The sequence below is a fragment of the Cervus elaphus genome, chromosome 33 (assembly GCF_910594005.1).
Source record: "Cervus elaphus chromosome 33, mCerEla1.1, whole genome shotgun sequence".
NCBI lineage: Eukaryota > Metazoa > Chordata > Mammalia > Artiodactyla > Cervidae > Cervus > Cervus elaphus.
Window position 1 is genome coordinate 73,758,702 of NC_057847.1, and position 18,441 is coordinate 73,777,142.

General features: G+C 49.7%; 1 protein-coding gene and 1 non-coding gene across 13 annotated transcripts in view; one reads left to right on the forward strand and one right to left on the reverse strand.

Moving 5' to 3' along the window:
• Nucleotides 1-18,441, reverse strand: part of CLASP1 (cytoplasmic linker associated protein 1) — a 266,051-nt gene that overhangs the window by 157,889 nt on the left and 89,721 nt on the right. For all 12 annotated transcript variants that reach the window (XM_043894511.1, XM_043894523.1, XM_043894522.1 and 9 more), the window contains exons 3-7: nucleotides 15,502-15,580; nucleotides 13,999-14,102; nucleotides 13,127-13,218; nucleotides 11,290-11,365; nucleotides 2,205-2,302 (exon numbers count right to left, since the gene is read on the reverse strand). In XM_043894511.1, coding sequence (XP_043750446.1) covers nucleotides 2,205-2,302; nucleotides 11,290-11,365; nucleotides 13,127-13,218; nucleotides 13,999-14,102; nucleotides 15,502-15,580 — 449 coding nt within the window. The remainder of the gene's footprint in view (nucleotides 1-2,204; nucleotides 2,303-11,289; nucleotides 11,366-13,126; nucleotides 13,219-13,998; nucleotides 14,103-15,501; nucleotides 15,581-18,441) is intronic.
• On the forward strand, nucleotides 16,117-16,242 carry LOC122688893. Its single transcript, XR_006339628.1, has one exon. It is a non-coding gene; the product is annotated as a U4atac minor spliceosomal RNA (small nuclear RNA).

An 18,441-nucleotide genomic window follows, 5' to 3' on the forward strand; every position in this document is an offset into this window, starting at 1 on the left:
CTCTTCTGTTACTTCTTCTTAATCTTTTCTTTTTTTCAAGAGAGTAGAGTTGAGAGTGGGGAAAAAACCATGACAGGGAGTCTGCACGAGAAGGCTCCAGCCCCAGCTCCAGGACCTCACCTCCCTCACTCTGTGGGGCCCCTAAGACCAGCCCAGGTTTCACGACTCACTGGGAGGACTCAGGCACAGTCACACTGACAGCTCTGATTATTACAATATAAAAGGACAGAAAGGAGAATCAGCCAAGGGGTGAGGACCACGGGAAACTCGACTCAAGATTCCTGGAGTTTCTCCTGGTGGAGTCACAAAGGACATGCTCAATTCCCAGCCACAAGCCGGGACAGGACGCATGGAATGCTGGCACTAGGCAAGCTCATTAAACCTGAGGGCCAGGGTTTGTGGGGGCTGTTCAACCAGCACTGCCCAAGGCTCCACAAATGCCAGAGTCCCAACAGGAAGGCAGGTGGGCAGCCACACCCGGGCCAGGCTTCCGACCCCGCTCTGTGGACACGATGGGCAGCCCCGCAGTCTAGCGTCCAGGCAGAGCCAGGCCGACCCCAAATGCAGGCCTCGGCCTGCAGCGTGACTCGCCCTCTGCGCCCACCTCGCTAGACCTCAGTTTCACCACGTCACGTGCCCAGCTGCTGGAGCGACTGCTGAACATGACAGAGGAATCCCACGGGGAAGACGGGCCGGCCATGGCCTAGGCTCACCACGAGGCACTCAGCGAGGTGACACCAGGCCTCGGGCAGGAGAGGCTCTCACGGCCCAAGACCCATTTCCCCAACAGTGACGGTGACATCATCAGTAAGTAGCCCCTGTGTCCCTGCAGCCTCCAGCTTTCCCTGAGAGCCTGCTCAGGCCTTTGTAGTTCATCTCCCTCCCGAGTGCTCTCACCATATATTCAGAGACTACGAAGTGGAGGTTCATAAAATGCCAGAGTTAAAAACCCTTGCTCTCACAGATTACCTTCACGTAAAAAACATGAAGAGTGGCTGTATTCTTGTCTGATGACCCTGTCCACTGAAAGGCTTCAGTGTAAATGGCTGGCGTCCACCACACCAACTGCTGACCCCTCCCCCAGGGCTCATGGATCACGTTGTCTGCTAGTACCGAGTATCCCCAGCATTTTCTACTGTTATAAAATACTGCAGTGCTTTAAAAAAAAAAAACACAACAAAGGCCCAGGGACCATGATGCGGTCAGATGTGACACTCAGCAAGGAAGGCTGCCCGCCTCAAGTGCCTCCGGCACCCTGACTGCAGGGCCAGTCGCCCACTTCCATCACACCCAACTGAGGGGCGTCAAGACAGATGGCTCCTGTGTGTCTCAACATTCTGCCCCAGGTGGAGATGCCCGACACTCTGCAAGCTCATCTGTGGACTGGACAGAGAAAGCGAAGCCCAGGATGTCAGCCTGAGCCCCGGCTTCCCAGCTGGGTCGTGTCTCCAGTCACTTCCTGGCACTGGCCTCAGCTGTCCCCACGGGCACAATGACAGGCCCAGGCAAACCACTTGGGAGTCCCATCCGGGCCTAACTTCCCCGCGTTTTCATATTACTTTCTCCCAATTAGACAGTCAAAAGGTTTAAAACTCATTTGGTATAAAATTTCTACATCACAGTTTAAAATCATAGATAACTGATTTTTCATTATTTTTAAAAGTTTGACAACAGAAACATCTGTGGACTCAAGGGGACTCTGGATATGGTAAGACACTAATCTCCTTGCACTGGAGACTTGCATTTTGAAACTGGCATTACTAGCCACAAAGCTACCATCTCAAAGATATCCAGAATTATCACTTATATATTTCTATCCAGATTTATCTGGGGAAGGCTTCATTCAAACAAATACACTCCAAGCCCCCAAGATACCAGGTTCCATGTACATACGAAATATAGAACCACATGAACCCAGAGAATGCAAAATCTTTCAACACCAATCACTTTTAAATATGCTTCTAAAAACAGTCTGTGGCATGGGACCAGGTCAGATGTCTGGGTGAGAAAGTCCTACTTTTGAGCAAGTGGAATGAAAGGGGACCCCTGAGACATGATCTGGACAAGACTGCCATCCACCAATCTTCTCACCATATCGTCTTTCAAAAAAATTACCCCATAACAAAATAAGCAATGCAAACCAGGATGTTAACTGAGAAAGAGGAGGGGAAAGAGCAAGAGAAAGGAAAAAAGTCTGAACTCACCGGGACTGTGGCAATCCTTTTTTACTGAGATCTGCCCTCACACGTTCTCCTACATGTCTGTAAATTTCCACTAAGCTGTTTATTGCTGCATCTCGAACCTAGATGTAAAAGAAGAGATCTTACAGCTGCTCTGTGTCATTCCCAGCGCTTCCTGCTGCGGACACAACAGGCTATCCAACACCCCAAGTTCATCACCCACTCACCAACGGGACTCTGAACACAACCCCTGCGAGACGCGGCATGGGACAGAGCCTGCTGTGACAGCTCTGACTCTGTGGGCACGGCTCCAGAGAGCGCGGAAAAACTCAGATCCCAGCCCTGTGTCCATGTCAGAGTCTACACCCCTCAGTTCTTTTCATCCTTTAAGATGATGTCTGGAAACTAGAAATTTCAGACCAAAGTGGAAAACACTACAAATAAGTGAATCATTCTAAAAATAAAACACCATGTAAAGCATTCTGGATGTGGGCCAATTAAATACTTAGCAACAGAAAAGTGTGGTGAAGGTTATACAGCACCTGTGTTCAAGTGCAAAGTTCTGAAAGGTAGATGGAAAAAGTCCATAAATTCTACATTCAATACAGGGCAGGGTGTAATAAATGTTGTACAAAAGAGTACAGAGAGCTCACACAGTAGAGGGGAGTGAGCACACCAGAGGATACCAAGAAACATTTTATGGAAGAGGAAGGAACCACTTAAAATGTGCTTAGAAACACAGCTTTTCAGCAGGAAGAAATGGGATGAGACAGGCTCCAAACAAGGTGACCAGCCAGTGCAGAGGCGTGAAGGCGGAGCAGCAGGGCATAAGCTTCAGGAAGCTCAGGGCAGCAGTTTGGCCACACACAGACAGGGGAAAGAAGGTCCAGATAAATAAGGCTCCAGAGACAGGATGAGCGTTATTAAAAAACAAAACAAAACAGAAAATGGGGGAATTTGAATATGGACTGTGTATATACCAAACATAAGGCTGGTGCAAAAGTAACTGGGATTTTGGATTGTTGAACTTTGCCATTTGATATTGGAATACATTCCTATATAAATGTGGTTGTGTTATACATCATTTTAATGCACATTTCTCATTTTGTTTTATTGCTAATGTTATTACAATGTTTTATTACATGTTATTTATATTTATTTTAGACTATATAAATGATGTCACACAAAAAGTAAATTTGAGTAACTTTTTATTTGAGTTCAAAATGGGTCCTAAAACAGTGCAGACAACTTGCAACATCAGCAACACATTTGGCCCAGGAACTGCCAATGAACATACAGTGCAGTGGTGGTTCAAGAAGTTCTGCAAAGGAGACAAGAGCCTTGCAGATGAGGAGTGCAGTGGCCGGCCATTGGAAGTTGACAACAACTAACTGAGACCAATCATCGAAGCCGATCCTCTTACAACTACAGGAGAAGTTGCCGAAGAACGCAATGTTGATAATTCTATGATCATTCAGCATTTGAAGCAACTTGGAAAGGTGGAAAAGCTCAGTAAGTGGGTGCCTCATGAGCTGACCGAAAATTTTTTTAAAAAAGCTGTTGTTTTGAATTGTCATCTCCTCTTATTCTATATGACAACAAACCATTTCTCAATTGGATTGTGATGTGCAATTAAACCCCTGGAGAATAAAATGGCAACCCACTCCAGTATTCTTGCTTAGAGAATTCCATGGATAGAGGAGCCTGGCAGGCAATTAAAAGTGGATTTTATACAACAACCGGCAATGACCAGCTCAGTGGTTGGCCTGAGAAGCTCCAAAGCACTTCCCAAAGCCAGACCTGCACCAAAAAAAGCTCATGGTCACTGTTTGGTGGTCTCCTGCCCATGTGATCCACTACAGCTTTCTGAATTCCAGTAAAACCATTACATCTGAGAAGTATGCTCAGCAGATTGAGGAAATGTACTGGAAACTGCAATGTCTGCAGCTAGAATGGGTCAACAGAATGGGCCCAGTTCTTCACAACAATGCCTGATCACATGTTGCACAACCAAAGCTTCAAAAGTTGACCAAATTGGGCTATGAAGTTTTGCCTTATCCACCATGTTCACCTGACCTCTCACCAACCGACTACCACTTCTTCAAGCATCTCTACAACTTTTTGCAGGGAAAACACTCACAAACCAGAAGGAGGTAGGAAATGCTTTCCAAGAGTTCACTGAATCCCAAAGCATAGATTTTTATGCTACAGGAATAAACAAACTTACTTCTCATTGGCAAAGTATGTTGATTGTAATGGTTCCTATTCTGATTAATAAAGACGTGTTTGACCCTAGTTATAATGATTTAAAATCCATGATCCAAAACTGCAATTACTTTTGCACTAACTTAATAGTCTATCAATGTTAAATTTCTCAGATGTGTAAACAGCATGTGATTATATAAAAATATCTCTGTTATTATATAGGAGTAAAAAGATGTGTGCTAGATACTTTCAAATGGTTCAAGAATAAAAAGTATTTCTCTGTGTATGTGTGTGTATATGTGTGCCTAAGTATCCATGTTGAGTTATAAAACAAATGTGACAAAATGTTAAATGGTAAATATGGCTATTCACTGTACTACCCTTTCCATTTTTCTACAGATCTAAAATTCTGCCAGTAAAAAAGGTGGAAAGAAAAATACTTTTTAAATCCAATGAATTCAAGGCCAGCCTGTGGGGGGTACCCAGGGGAGGAGAACAGGCACAGACAGGAGAACAATATGATTCCAGATTTGGTCTCAAGCAATGAAATCAAAGAAACAGAGAGTGAACGAGAGAAGAAGTAGGAATACAGTTTACAGTCCTGAACATTGCAAGTCATCCTATGATTAACAGTAGTGCATGACAGGTAATTTTACTCACATTTTCCCCCTTGTGATAGACAGGCAAACTCCAGGTTCTTACTATCTTCTCACCTAAAACTTGATGCTACGTACCAAATTGTGTATGTGACACCCCCTAGCCCCCGAAAAAATTCCTCTGTTGAAACCCAACATGACTGTAGACAGAGACAGGGCCGGTGAAGAAGGTAATTCAGGTTAAATGAGGTCATAAGAGTGGGCCTGATACGACAGGAGGGCTGTCTTTATAAGAGGGCTCTCTGTGTCTGCAAAATGGGAGGAGAACCCTCACCAGAGCTGGCCATACTGGCACCCTGATCCAGGACTGCCAGAAACAAGTTTCACTTGTTCAAGCCTCCCCGTCTATGGTATTCTGCCATGGCAGCCTGAGCTGAATAACAGAGATTACCAGATTACTTTGGAAAGGAAATAATTTCTGATGTCAGTAAACATTTTCACATTGAGACATGCACATCTAACATAAGCAGTCAATGCCACTGTCTGAAATCAATGACAGGCGCATTGCCACTGCTTACTTTCTAGTCATGATATCTGCTCAGAGCCAGAGCAGATCACACTGGGGAAACTCTTTAAAGAGCAATCAATATCCTGTCTGCTACTTACAAGTCGGGGCTGTAAAGAGTTTAAGGGATTTAGTGGAAAAATGACTAGCCTTCTAAGTGGAATAAGTCAGACAGAGAAAGGCAAATACTGATATCACTAATATGTGGAATCTAAAAAACACAACAAACTAGTAAATAAATCAAAAAAGAAACGTTTGTATAGAGAAAACACACTAGTGGTTGCCAGCGAGGAGCGGGAATGGGGCAGGGGCAATATAGGGGTGGAAAGGGGGTTATTATGGGACTACTATATGAAATTGTGTGTGTAACTTCTAAAAACCGTAAAGCACTATAGAATTTAAAGAATCACCTTATTCAGTCAATCAATCAACAAAATTACTAGCCTTAGAGTCAAAGTAGCCCTCAGGACCTACTTGGCCATTTAGAGACTGTATAACTTTAGACAAAATATTTAAACTCTTTTAATCTCAATTCTCTCCTTCATAACTGGAAGGTTGCTTTGAGGTTAAAAAAAATAATGGACTCAACTCAACGAATATTTGACTGCCTATTAGGTGCCAAACTAGGGTGCCACACGGCCCAGGCAGGGAACACGATGGGCAGAGCAGGGTGGGGGGACGAGGACGCAGGACCCCGGCAGGGGACCCCGAGGGCAGGGGGCAGCAGAGTGCGGCCTCAGGCAGGCAGCTACCAGCAGGCCGCCAGCTCATGGCCGTGGGGGCACGCATACTGGGGTGCTGCAAGCACGGCTCTGCCTCACCCTCACTCTCCGGAGAACACTCAGAAACACACATCTCCCAAATGTGAAACTGTCCCAAGTCCAAAAGTAAAAACCACCCTGCAGACACGTGTATGGACACACACACGCACCCACCTGTAGACCGAAATTCAAGTTCAGGCCAGCCATTTGTGCCCCGTGGTCCTGAATATGAAGCACTCAACACAATGGCTGGTGGAGCTGGTATTATCTGCATCTTTCAGACTAACAACCTTAGCCTTTAAATAACTCCTCTTCAGGCTCAGAAAGCTACAGGGTCAGTTAAACGACCCTCGATTCAAGAATCACAGAACAAACAGACTGTGTGTGGCACTATCAACTATTGCAACGCAGCTGAGAAGACAAGTGTCCCTAAAGCAAGTCAATTAAGGCTGAAGGGACAAAGCAGTGTTCACCTCTACATGCAACGATGGAGGTCCCGGCCGGGCTTCTGGCCACCCGCAGGCTCACCTTGCAAAGGAACCCCAACAGCTCAGACCACTCAGGGAGCAAAAGACAAGGGCCCCAGGGCCTGCCTGTCACTCCACTCCACTCCGCCCCGCCCCGCCCCGCCCCGCCCCGCCCCGCCTCCCTCCGCCCCGCCTCACTCCACTCCACTCCCCTCACCTCACCCCGCCCTGCCCCGCCCCGCCCCGCCCCGCCTCACCTCACCCCGCCCCGCCCCACTCCGCCTCGCCTCGCCCCGCCCCACTCCACTCCACCCAGACGTGAGTGGCAGGAAACAGGCTCCCTACACAGCCTGGAACTCAAAGGGAAGCCTCACTCTCAGGGAAAAGGAGGGCCCCAGAAACCCCTGCAAGGCCAAAGTCACCCCACCCCCCACAGCCACCAACCCACCCACTTCTCAGGTGCTGGTCAAACCCTCACCAGGGAGGTCATTCTCCCACCCGCCCGGCACCTGCGCACAGCCAGCCCAGCCCAGGGCCGGCTGCAGAGAGCGCTGAGATCAACACTGGTCCTCAGGCTCTGCAAGATGGTTTTAGGCTCAGAAGATGCAGATCAAACTCCTCAGGAAAACAGACAGCAGCCGGGGGTGGGGGCCTGCAGACAGGATACCTCACTGCCTGAGGCCAGCTGGGCAGCTCATAAAGATATATCAGAGGTTTTCAGGCAGAACTGGAGTTTCCCCTATCTGGCAGAAAGTGAAAGTGAAGTCGCTCAGTCGTGTCCGACTCTTTTCAACTGCATGGACTGTAGGCTACCAGGGTCCTCTGTCCATGGGTTTTCCAGGCAAGAGTACTGGAGTGGGTTGTCATTTCCTTCTCCAATCTGGCAAGGGACTCCCTATTGAGCAAGTGTCTCCAGACTGCTGGCTGCCTTTGCCCTGTCCTCCTAGGCAAAAGACACAGGCCCTGTTCTGCAACCCACACCCCAAAGGAGGAAACCCTGACCTCAGCTAGGAAGGCAGCATCTCATGAGTGTAAAGCCACCCCATCCTCCTGTCCCTCCCCAGACCCTGGGATAACGCAGGGGCCCAAGACACAACTCTCAACCACGAGATACGACAGGAAACCTGAGGAAAGCTCCTGGAAAACGTCTCTCCACTTGGGGAAAGAGAAACGCAGGGAACACTAAACCACAGGAGGCCCTCAGGGAGAAGTGCACTGGACTGGGCATTTAACGACACGAGGGAACGAGTCATTCCAAAGGAGCGGGAAGCGACAGCGGTGTTAAGATTAGGTGGGGAGCCCGCTCCTTTTGGAGGAGTCGAGAACTAAATCACCTGCTGTCTAAGATTTCCTTCAAAATCATCCCTTCAATACATTTTGCTTCCACATGATGGGGTGGGGGAGCAAAAGCGATCGAAGTAAACTGGCGTCATGTGGTCCACTGCCGAGGCCACGTGACGGCACCCGGGGTGCAGCACAGCCCTCTCTCCACTTTATCCGAGTGTGGACCTTTCCATACAAAAACGCTGAAACATGAGAGGGACAGCGGGGCACCCCACTTTCATCTGCCAGGAGGGCCGGACATACATACAGCTGGACCGCACCCGTGCCAGGCCTGTGGGCAGAGCTGCAGAGAAGGAAGCCCAGGGGGTGGGCAGCCCGGAAGAACAGAGAGGCACGCACAGGCCCGGGGACATCACGCAGCTGCTAACACGCCCTGCAGCCTCCCTCCCTCGGGCCCCCTTCACAGGGGATAATACACTGTCCCCGCTGCTCTCGTGATTCTGAGTTACTTTCAGCAGCCAAAAGCATCCCAAGCCACACAGAGCCCGTGTGTGGGGTCACTCTGAAGAGCAGGTCACTGTGCAACAACAGCACAATCAAAGGACTCACACCCTCTGGGGCAGAGTGTCTACAGGGTTCACAGAGTGTCTACAGGGATTTAAAGGTAAATCCCACTGACACGAGGAGCCACGTGCAGGACCATGCAGAGCCCTCCACAAGCGCGCGCGTGCGCGCACACACACACAGACACACACACACAGACACACACACACACACACACACCGCTGCCACCACCAGAGGACTGAGAGCCGGATGGAAGCTGACCATAACGCTGGGCGCCCAGTGCAGAGACAGCACCAGGAAGACACAATGGCCTCTACCGTCTGAGACGGCCACAACCAAGAGGGGAAAGCCATGCACAGAGCCCTGGAGAACCCGCTCAGTCCTAAGGCAGTCCTGGGACGACAGAGAGGAGACAGGGTAGTCCAGACCTTGATGGTTCGGAGACCAGCAGGAGGGACGGACAAGAAAACGCAAGTGAAGTCAGGGGCACAAGCACATGGACAGACACCCCCAGGAGCGGGGGGCTAAGGAGGCTGGCGTCAGGGGAGCAGGCGGCGTCCCCGGGGTGGAGCTGAGCCCTCGGGCCTGTTAGTCCGCACGCACTCGCTCACGTGCAGAGAAGCGCTCCTCGGGCAGATGTGAACACACAGGCTCCTCAGATGCTCAGTGTGGGAAACTGGCTACAGATGCTGTCTACTCTAGATGGCCGATGCCTGCCCACCGAGCCCGGCCTCACTGACCCCCGTTCAGCCTCCCGGGCCCAGTGTGAATACTCACATCACCTGTCAGACCAGAGTAAGCACCTATGCTGCGCTTAGTCGCTTAGTTACTGAGTCTGACTCTTTGTGACAACATGGACTGCAGCCCGCCAGGCTCCTCTGTCCGTGGGGATTCTCCAAGAATACTGGAGTGGATTGCCATGCCCTCCTCCAGGGGATCTTCCCGACCCAGGGATTGAACCCAGGTCTCCCACAGTGCGGCAGATTCTTTACCGTCTGCTGCTGCTTGCTGCTAAGTCGCTTCAGTCGTGTCCGACTCTGCGACCCCGGAGACGGCAGCCCACCAGGCTCCTCTGTGCCTGGGATTCTCCAGGCAAGAACACTGGAGTGGGTGCCATTTCTGTCTCCAATGCACACATGCACGCTAACTCACTTCAGTCGTGTCTGACTCTGTGCGACCCTACGGACAGCAGCCCACCAGGCTCCCCTGTCCACAGGATTCTCTAGGCAAGAACACTGGAGTGGGCTGCCATTTCCTCCCCCTTCAGCGTCTGGGCCACCAGGTAAGCACCTGAGTGAGGAACAAAGCGCCTCAGCCAGCCTGGCTGGCTTTCCTGCTCTACAGAAGGACAGGACACCATGTGGCAGGGGTCACAGCCTCAGAGTATGACCTGCATAAATTATTTTTCCCACAGAAAACAAAGTGGAGGCAAGACATTAAGGGGGCAAAAAGGCAAAACAGTTCATTTGGTAAGTTAGAATCTTTTTAAAAAGTAGATTCTGTCATTTTTAAATTAATGTTGCACAATAAAGCATGATTCAAAAAATGAAAGTGCCTTGAGCGTCACACTTCCAGTGTCAGGTTCTCAGTAAGGCTGGGCAGAGGGCGGACAGGAAGGAGGTGGGTGCAGGCGAGAGAGATCAGCACAGCCCGGCATTAAGCAGGGATGGGCAGCACAGCAGAGCCCCAGAAAGGAGGCAGGGATGCAACTGGGATGAAGCCCAGAGACACGGAAGGAGCAGCGGGCAGGAAGCGCTCAGACCCCAGGCTCTGGGCGCTGAGCCGGGGCAGTGAGGGGAAGGCAGGCTTGTCCACGGAGCTCCCTTCAGCTGCTGCCAGTCAACGCTGAAACTCAGGTGCTGTTCCCAGCCTACAGTCGACCCCTGGACAACACGGGGGTCAGGGCGCAAACCCTCCACACATGCGTGGTTCAGCCGCCTTGGATCCAGATCACCAGGGTCCATGCAGTGTAGCGGTGTACCCTATGAACATCCGCCTGAAGGCGGGCCTGTGCGCTCTGAACCCATGCTGTTCAAGGGTCAAAGTGTGCACTTCTGTAAGTCCCGGCCCCACGTTAAGCCCCTTGATCTAAGCGGCTGTGTGAGCTAAGGTGACAGCCAGGGCCCTTGATGGCCCCAGGAGTGACCTAGAGAGAAACGGTGCCTCAGAGGCGGGCTCACCGCTCACCTGCGCCGCCCCCCACCCCCGCCCTGACACAGGGCAGTGGTGCTTTGCTGTTTCTCGGTTCTTGTTTTCTTTACATAAAACATCCGTGAGGCACCAGTGTGGCCACCACCCAAAGAAAGCATGGCACCTTCCCGCCGCCTCCGAGAAGGGCCCCAGGCCCTGTACAGCCCCCCTCCCCCTCTGGGAGGCGGCCACTGCTCCCTCCCCCAGGCCCACCTCTCTGGCTACACAGACGGGGACCACAGTGTCCTTCTCCTGGAAGCTGGTCTGGATGATGTCACTTTACAGGCTAATGGGGGGCCCATCCCGACCTGGAGAGAAGAGCAGAGTGGCTCCCAGGTCTACCCAGGACCCCAGATTAACCCAACAACTGCAAACAAGCCTGGAGCTAAGAGCTGAGTAAAGTCCCGCCCACACAGCACCAAACGCACCTGCACTCTGGGAGACCAGCACTTTACCCTTCTTGCTAAGTACACTCACCTGGCTGTTGGGATCTCCTAGTAGGTTACATATATGTGGCACGATCTTGCTTAGTGTTAACGTATGTGCTCCAGAGCTGAAAACAAAAGGAATGCTTTACTGGTGGTGGAAACAGAAGACAGAAGGCCACCTCCCCTACCCCACCACTCTCTCTCACCAGGGCTCACTCCTCATCCCCCCTTACCTGCTTCCAAAATAAACACACACCCAAAAGCCCTCTGCACAGAGTCCAAGACTGCGAGTGCTTTCCACAAGTCTCCCCGCACTTGGGGTCCCTCCAAGCTGAGCCCGAGCCTGCCCCACCGGGGGTCCCGCCATGCTGGCATCACTGTCCGTCCCATGACGGTTCCTACTCCACCTGACTCACTGCGCTCCCAGGCAGGCCCCTGGAGCCCTCCGCTAACCCTCTCCCTCTCCCCCACTGGGTGCAGCTCCCCGCTACAACAGACGTTCAGGTAACAGCGCTTGATGAAAAGGCTGCGACGAACGGCTGAGGGGACACTGCCCTGCTGAGAACAACCCAGCTACTGCAACCGTTCAGCGCCGTAAGCGCGGTCACAGACAAGCTCTCTCAACACAGTTCTCTGACTACCCTCGGTTACTCCCTCAGAATAAAGAAGTGAAACAACTGCTATCAAAGGCCAGAAACATTTTTTAAAAGCTTCACACATATGCCATAATTAATGACCCTTAAAATCTAGCACATTAAGAGGGGAAAAAAACCACCAAGTAATGTAAACATTAAACTCTCCATTTTGTTTTTAAAAAAATAATAAAACTCTAAAGTCTGGAACAAAATGCTACATGTTAACAGTGATTATCTGAAGGTAGCAGAATTATAGACAATGATCACTTTCTTCTTCATGCTGATTTTCTGTGACATATACAGTAATACTTTCACAATCAGGAAAGGTGATCTGTAATTTTTAATCTTAAAACATCAACAGTCATTAAGGAAGCAAAACCACAATAACATAAACTACATGCACATCAAAATGGTTAAAATTAAAGACAGCGATAACATTCAACGCTAGTTTATGAAGAAACGAAATCATTCACACACTGATAGTGGGAATGTATAACAGTACAGACAACTATGGAAAATAGCTAAGAATTTCTCTTAAAAACTAAAACGAACTTGCTAAATGACCTAGCAATTGCACTCTTGGGCACTGACCCAAAATAAATGACAACTTCTGTTCAGGCAGAAACTGGTATATGCATGTATTCATAACAGTTTTATTTGTAATAACCAAAAACGAAGTATTCAACAGGTGAATGGTTAAATACATTATGATACATCTATATCAGGGAATTCTACTTGGCAATAAAAAGCAATGAACTGTTCGGCCACAGCATACATGCAATCTCAAGGGAATTATGCTGTGAGGAAAAAAACAAAGTTGATCTCAAAGGGTCACGTTCCGTGTGATTCCATTCATGTAACATTCTTAATAAAACCTCAGAGCTGGAGAGCAGGTGACTGGCTGGCAGAGGCTGGGGACTGGCTAGACCAGCACTGTGAGCGTCCTGGGGTGGGGTACCGGGCTGCCCGTGAACGTGGCAGCGAGTGACCCGGGCTGCACTCGTGACGGGGCCGGGCACACACAGAACACACAGGGCACACGTGTGTCACTGGAGGAACCTGAACACGCTCCATCAACACCGATTTCCTGGTCTGGACCCTGTACTACGCACTCGCAAGACAGCGGGCGGTGCGAGGCACCTCCCAGGACGTTTCTCTACATCTTCCTATAAATATACGATGATTTCAAAGTTAAAAGTTACAAATACAAAAGCTTGGCCAAGGAAGCCCTCAGGCCCCACCCAGACTTACGCGTTGAGGGTGGCCACGAGGCAGAGACACGTGCCTTCCCGGGTGCGGAAGTTCTTGTGCTTGAAGCCGCCCAGCATCCGGTCCCACACGTACTGCAGAGGGCAGAGGTAAGGGGGGAGAGGAGGGGAGGAGGCTGCTGCAGCCGATCCAAGCTGGGGGCCCCAGGGCAGGGGCCTCACCACAGGTGCCATATCCCTCCCCGCTTTCACCAGCCCTCTGGGGAGCTTTTTGGAAAATGGTAACATAGGTTTCTATATCAAGCTAAAACCTTTCAAAACACATTCCTTTATGTAATTGCATTTAATTTTCCCGACAACCCTGAAAAAGAGGTGGGACTGTCCCCAGTTTCCAGGTGGGGAAAATGAAGCAGAGGCGCGGTGACTTACCAGAGGTCACCTGCTCACGCTGCTCTCTGGGCCGGAAGAGCTGTGCCCACCCCACCCTCTAACCTGCTCTGCTTCCCAGACTAGTCTAGGTTTTACCTGCCCTGGGAAAGCTTCTCCTCACACCATCTCACCCTGCCCCACCCCCCAACAATGGACAGCTGGACCAGTAAGACAGAGCTGTATCTCTGGCTGTCTGTCCCAGCAGCCCAGCTCACCAGCAGACACGGGCCAGGGCTGCAGCCAGGCTGCCGATGGCCCTGACATCACAGCTCCATCTTTTCAGAGACACAAAGAGTCAATTACGTAAATGAGCTTGAGTCTAAGAAATTAAACCAAGCACCCCATACCCATGTTAAGTTCACTAATTTATTCAAAGGTATACCCTCTGTAAAATTCCACTGGGCGGGTAAGAGGGGCCAGATGAAATACCATAAATTTTTTTTCTCCGAAACCCACGGACACTTTGCAGGAACACCCTGGTCTCACCTGGGGATTAGCAGCCTGATCCATGATCTTCAGCAGCAGGGCCTGGTCTTGCTCCCTCACAGAGTCTTTAGCATCTCCCAGTCTGTCTATTAAACTTGGCAGCACTGGAAATTAAAATGCAACTTGATCAAATCTACTCTGATAGCCCGAGGTCACCAACTGTGGGTATTTCCATTAACAAGATATCTCAAAATCCTGGCCTAAATGAGGCAGATCACGCTACACCCACCAACCACTGTAAATCCCCTCCCGTTCAAATTCATGGGAGATACTATGAGAATTTGCAAAAATCCTTTGCATGGACACACTGTTTGTCTTCTTCCTTATGCCACCTCCCTCTGGGCAGTTCCCAATGTGTTTTTAAGCTGCGGGAATGTTATTAAAATGGATGTCAATGGAAGACCTTGGCAGCAAAGAGTCAACACAAAAGGAAATCCAGGTAAGAGAGAGAGGCCCCCGTGCATCTACTCAGGGGTGGACGAACAGACACTTAAGGCTCAGTCTGCTTTTCACTTTACATAACATCTCTGCATGCTCATCAGACAGAATGCAGCTCTCCGCCTGCCCTTCCTCTGCACAGCCTGGGTGGGCCATCCCTGCTGTTCCAAGGGCACTTGGATGTCAGAGGTCAACTCACTTTGCTTCTTCTAAAAGTCTGTTAGAAATTTATTTTACAGAAAATAATCGTGAACAATTCATCTAATTTGGTATTAAATAATCAAATTAATAAAAATAAGAGGGATTTTCATTTGCAGATACACAGTTTATGGCAGAGTGGGAAGAGCTCATGACTTTATCTAAACATGCACATTGACCGAAAGTTAACAGAAATGCACAAATATATGTGTACCTGTCATAACGAGAAATGCTAAAAGGAAAGGGTTAGGGCTTGTTGTGTTGTTGTGAAAGCCCAGAGGTTGGGAATAAAACCGTCTCTTAAACTTTGAAACCTGATATTATTTTTATTTCATTATTCTGACACTGTTTTCCCTTCAAAATAAAAGTAATCATTCACCACACACTTGAAATGACACTGACAACCAAAGTGAAAACAGTCATAGTAACAATAAACTGTTTAAAACTACAGCTGCGTCGGATCTGTAAGACTCTCAAAGAGAAAAGGCAATGCTTCTCCAAGAGAAGGGTCAGAGGCAAACAGGGTTTGGTTGGCAGCACAGCATGATGGTAATTGGCATAAGAAACAAAAGTAATAGCTAGTCCTAGAACAGGAAGATGGGAAAAGAGCAGAAAGATATGGAAAGGGGGCGGGGGGGGGGCGGATGCCAGCAGGTGCGCGAAGGCGGCAGATCCAGAAGGCGCACGAGGGGAGCGAGGGCAGCGGGGCAGCATCTACAGATGCAGGAGGAGGTGGGGGCGAGCCGGGGAGAGCGGGCTAGAAAGAAAAGGTGGGGGGCTGAACGAGGGCTGGCTATGGGGCGGGTACAGCCAAGTGCAGGGTGTGGGGAGACCCAGTGAAGGCCGAGACGGGAGGACAGAGCTCACCTGTACCGATCTGCGCCTTGAACCGATCCTGCAGCCGGGTGACCAACGCGGACAGGATGTCCATGCCCAGGAGAACCACCTGCAACGGCAAACAGTGGGCTCTCGTCAGCGGCCCATCGGCGGCTTGGCGCCCTCGCCCGCCGGCTGCAGGCGCGCCCCCGCATCTCTGGCTCAGACTCGGCCCGGGAGCCCGAGCGAGCGCCGACCCGAGGGTGAAGCTGGGTATCAGGAAGAGGGCCGCTCTTGTCCGAAAGGGCGGTTGACAGAGCTAATACGAGAGAGTCTTCAGCGAGACGCTACTCAAACACAGACGCCGCGAGCCGCCTCCGGGCGCCAGCCCAGGAGGGCGGGAACTCCCGCCGAAGCCCCGCCCCGGCAGGGCGCGCGTATGCAAATCAGCTCGCGGCCGGCGCGCGGCCTTCTGGGTACCACTGAACGGCCTCTTTGCGACCTTCCGAGCCTCCGAAAACGAAGTGTTGGTGGCGAGCTTCAGAAGCCGTGATCAGTGGAGGTTCACCCGCTGCCGGGCGGCTGCGGCGGCACTGCTGAGTTAGTCGCCACAAGTCAACCCAGTGTTGGCGCCTGCTACTCGCGCCGCACGCGAAAGCTCTACCAACCATCCTTTTCTTGGGGTTGCGCTACTGTCCGATGAGCGCTTAGCGAGGGCAGTACTGCTAACGCCTATGCAACACGCCCGCACCGGCTAAAGCTCGGCTTTATCACGGTGCAATTTTTGGAAAAAAGAAAAACCTCTTTTTCCACGATTTGTTTGTTATAAGAACAGTTCCTTAAAATGAAAATGCAGTCCTGGTGAAAACCGGTAGATGGCGCTTAGAGCTGACAGAACGGAGTTCGGAGTTTTCACAATCCACATGCTTCCCCAAGAAAAACTACCAAAGCCCCTACTGTTCATCTCTTTGTCTCTTTCTTCTGGCACCAGGATTGGAGAAGCAACCCACTACAGTACTCTTAACCTTGAGAATCCCGTGGACAAGAGAACCTGGCAGGCTACATACAGTCCGTGGAATTACGCAGAGTCGGACACCACTGAGCAGAACACCCGCACCGGGCACCTGCTCGCGCCTAATTGTTCCTAGAGTACCTGTGTTCTCTTTTACAGTTACACAGGTAACTGGTGACTCTTAACCCCCCAACTCGCCCTTGCCACCTCGCTCTACCATTAAAACGAGAGCCCTACAAGCCCTCTGTGTGTGTGTGTGTGTGTGTGTGTGTTGCTCCGTAGGAAGCACTCTTGCATTGTGCAACTTTATTTAACATAGTTCAGAAACGACCTGGGATACGGTCTGATGTTTATATAGAACCAACGAACAAAATTGCGGTGATGATAATTATCCTGAAGCTACCCCAGATAATGATATGATGAGTCCTTGAATCTGCCTGCCCTTGTTTTGCGACCAGGAAAAGTAGAAACAGCAGGCTTTTCTATTCAGCTTTAAAGTCACTGTTTCAAAACAAAGCAATCAAAATTTGCCCAATAATAACCACAATACACATACTGTCCTTGTAAGGGATTGGTGACTTGAAGACATTATAAGGGCATAATCTTTTAATTTTTGTATAAAGAGAACATTGTTCTGTGACAGGTTTTTTTAAAAGCCTATAACAGTGAAAAAAACATTTTAATGATTTCATTTACGAGCTACAGAAGATGAGGAATCATGCATTCATTTCCTTCCAAAGCCCTAGAGTAGGGAGAGTAGCTAAAGAGTAGGGGGAGTAACGGGTACAACGGGAAAAGCTTGACAAAGGGTACTGGAACCTCAGCCAGATCTTCAAGGTCAACATCCACAGCCATAAATCAGGCTGGAGGTGTGTATGCTTGGTATGTGATAAAAGGGGGCTTTAGGTCTGTGATCCTTAGCCTGAAGACCCACAAGCCCAGTCGAATAACAATATCAGATCCCCAGAGAGGGACAGCCTACAAAATATCTTACCATACATCTCAAAACCATCAAAGTCAACAAAAAGAAGGAAAGTCAAATTTCCTTCCTCCTTGTCACTGCCAAGAGAAGCCTAGGAGACAAATAGAGTGTGAGCTTCTTAGGTCATGCCTGCCAATGCAAGAGAGGTAGGTTAGATCCCTGGGTTGAGAAGACTCCCTGGAGGAGGAAATGGCAACCCACTTCAGTCTTCTTGCCTGGGAAATCCCATGGACAAAAGAGACTGGTGGGCTACAGTCCAGGGGGTCGGCAAAAGAGCTGCACAGGACTTAGCAACTGAAACAGCAAACCCTAGATGGAAGCCTGGGATAGATAAAGGACATTAGACAGAATTTTAAAAGACCCGAATAAACTGTGGACTTCAGTTAATCACAACCTATCAATACTGTTTTATTAACTTCAACAAATACACCACACTAGTGTCAGACAGTGATATATGATGGGGAGGCTCGACATGGGATAGATACATGGGGGACTCTACTATCTTTGCAATTTTTCTGTAAATCCAAAACTGTTCTAAAAAGTTAAGTTTATTTTTCAAAAAAAAGAGCAAACTCTCAATCATTAGGAACTGTCTTTTCCTTGATGAAACCCTAAGCATGTGTCTGGGTGCACCACTGGTTGGAGGGGGGAGTGCTATTCATTATAGAAATATTAATAATGGACCTCAGTTCTCACCACATCCCTTCAGAATTCCCACAAGACTGTGATGTAAGAGGACTATGGTCTTTTCAAATATGACAGCCCATGTCAGTTTACCCACTTGCAGAATTTGGGAAAACAAACTTTAAACTTTTCCAGGTTGGAGGTTTACTGCCAGGTCCGAGCAGAGCAGGCCTGACTAAATCCTAGGCAGCAGTGTTCCCAAAATTCCCACCCAGACAGACTGGGGGAGTCCAGAGACTGCTCCGGAAGACAAGGCTGATGGATACAGCAAGCCCCAGGGACCTAGGATGGAGAGGCCAGAGCACAGTCCACC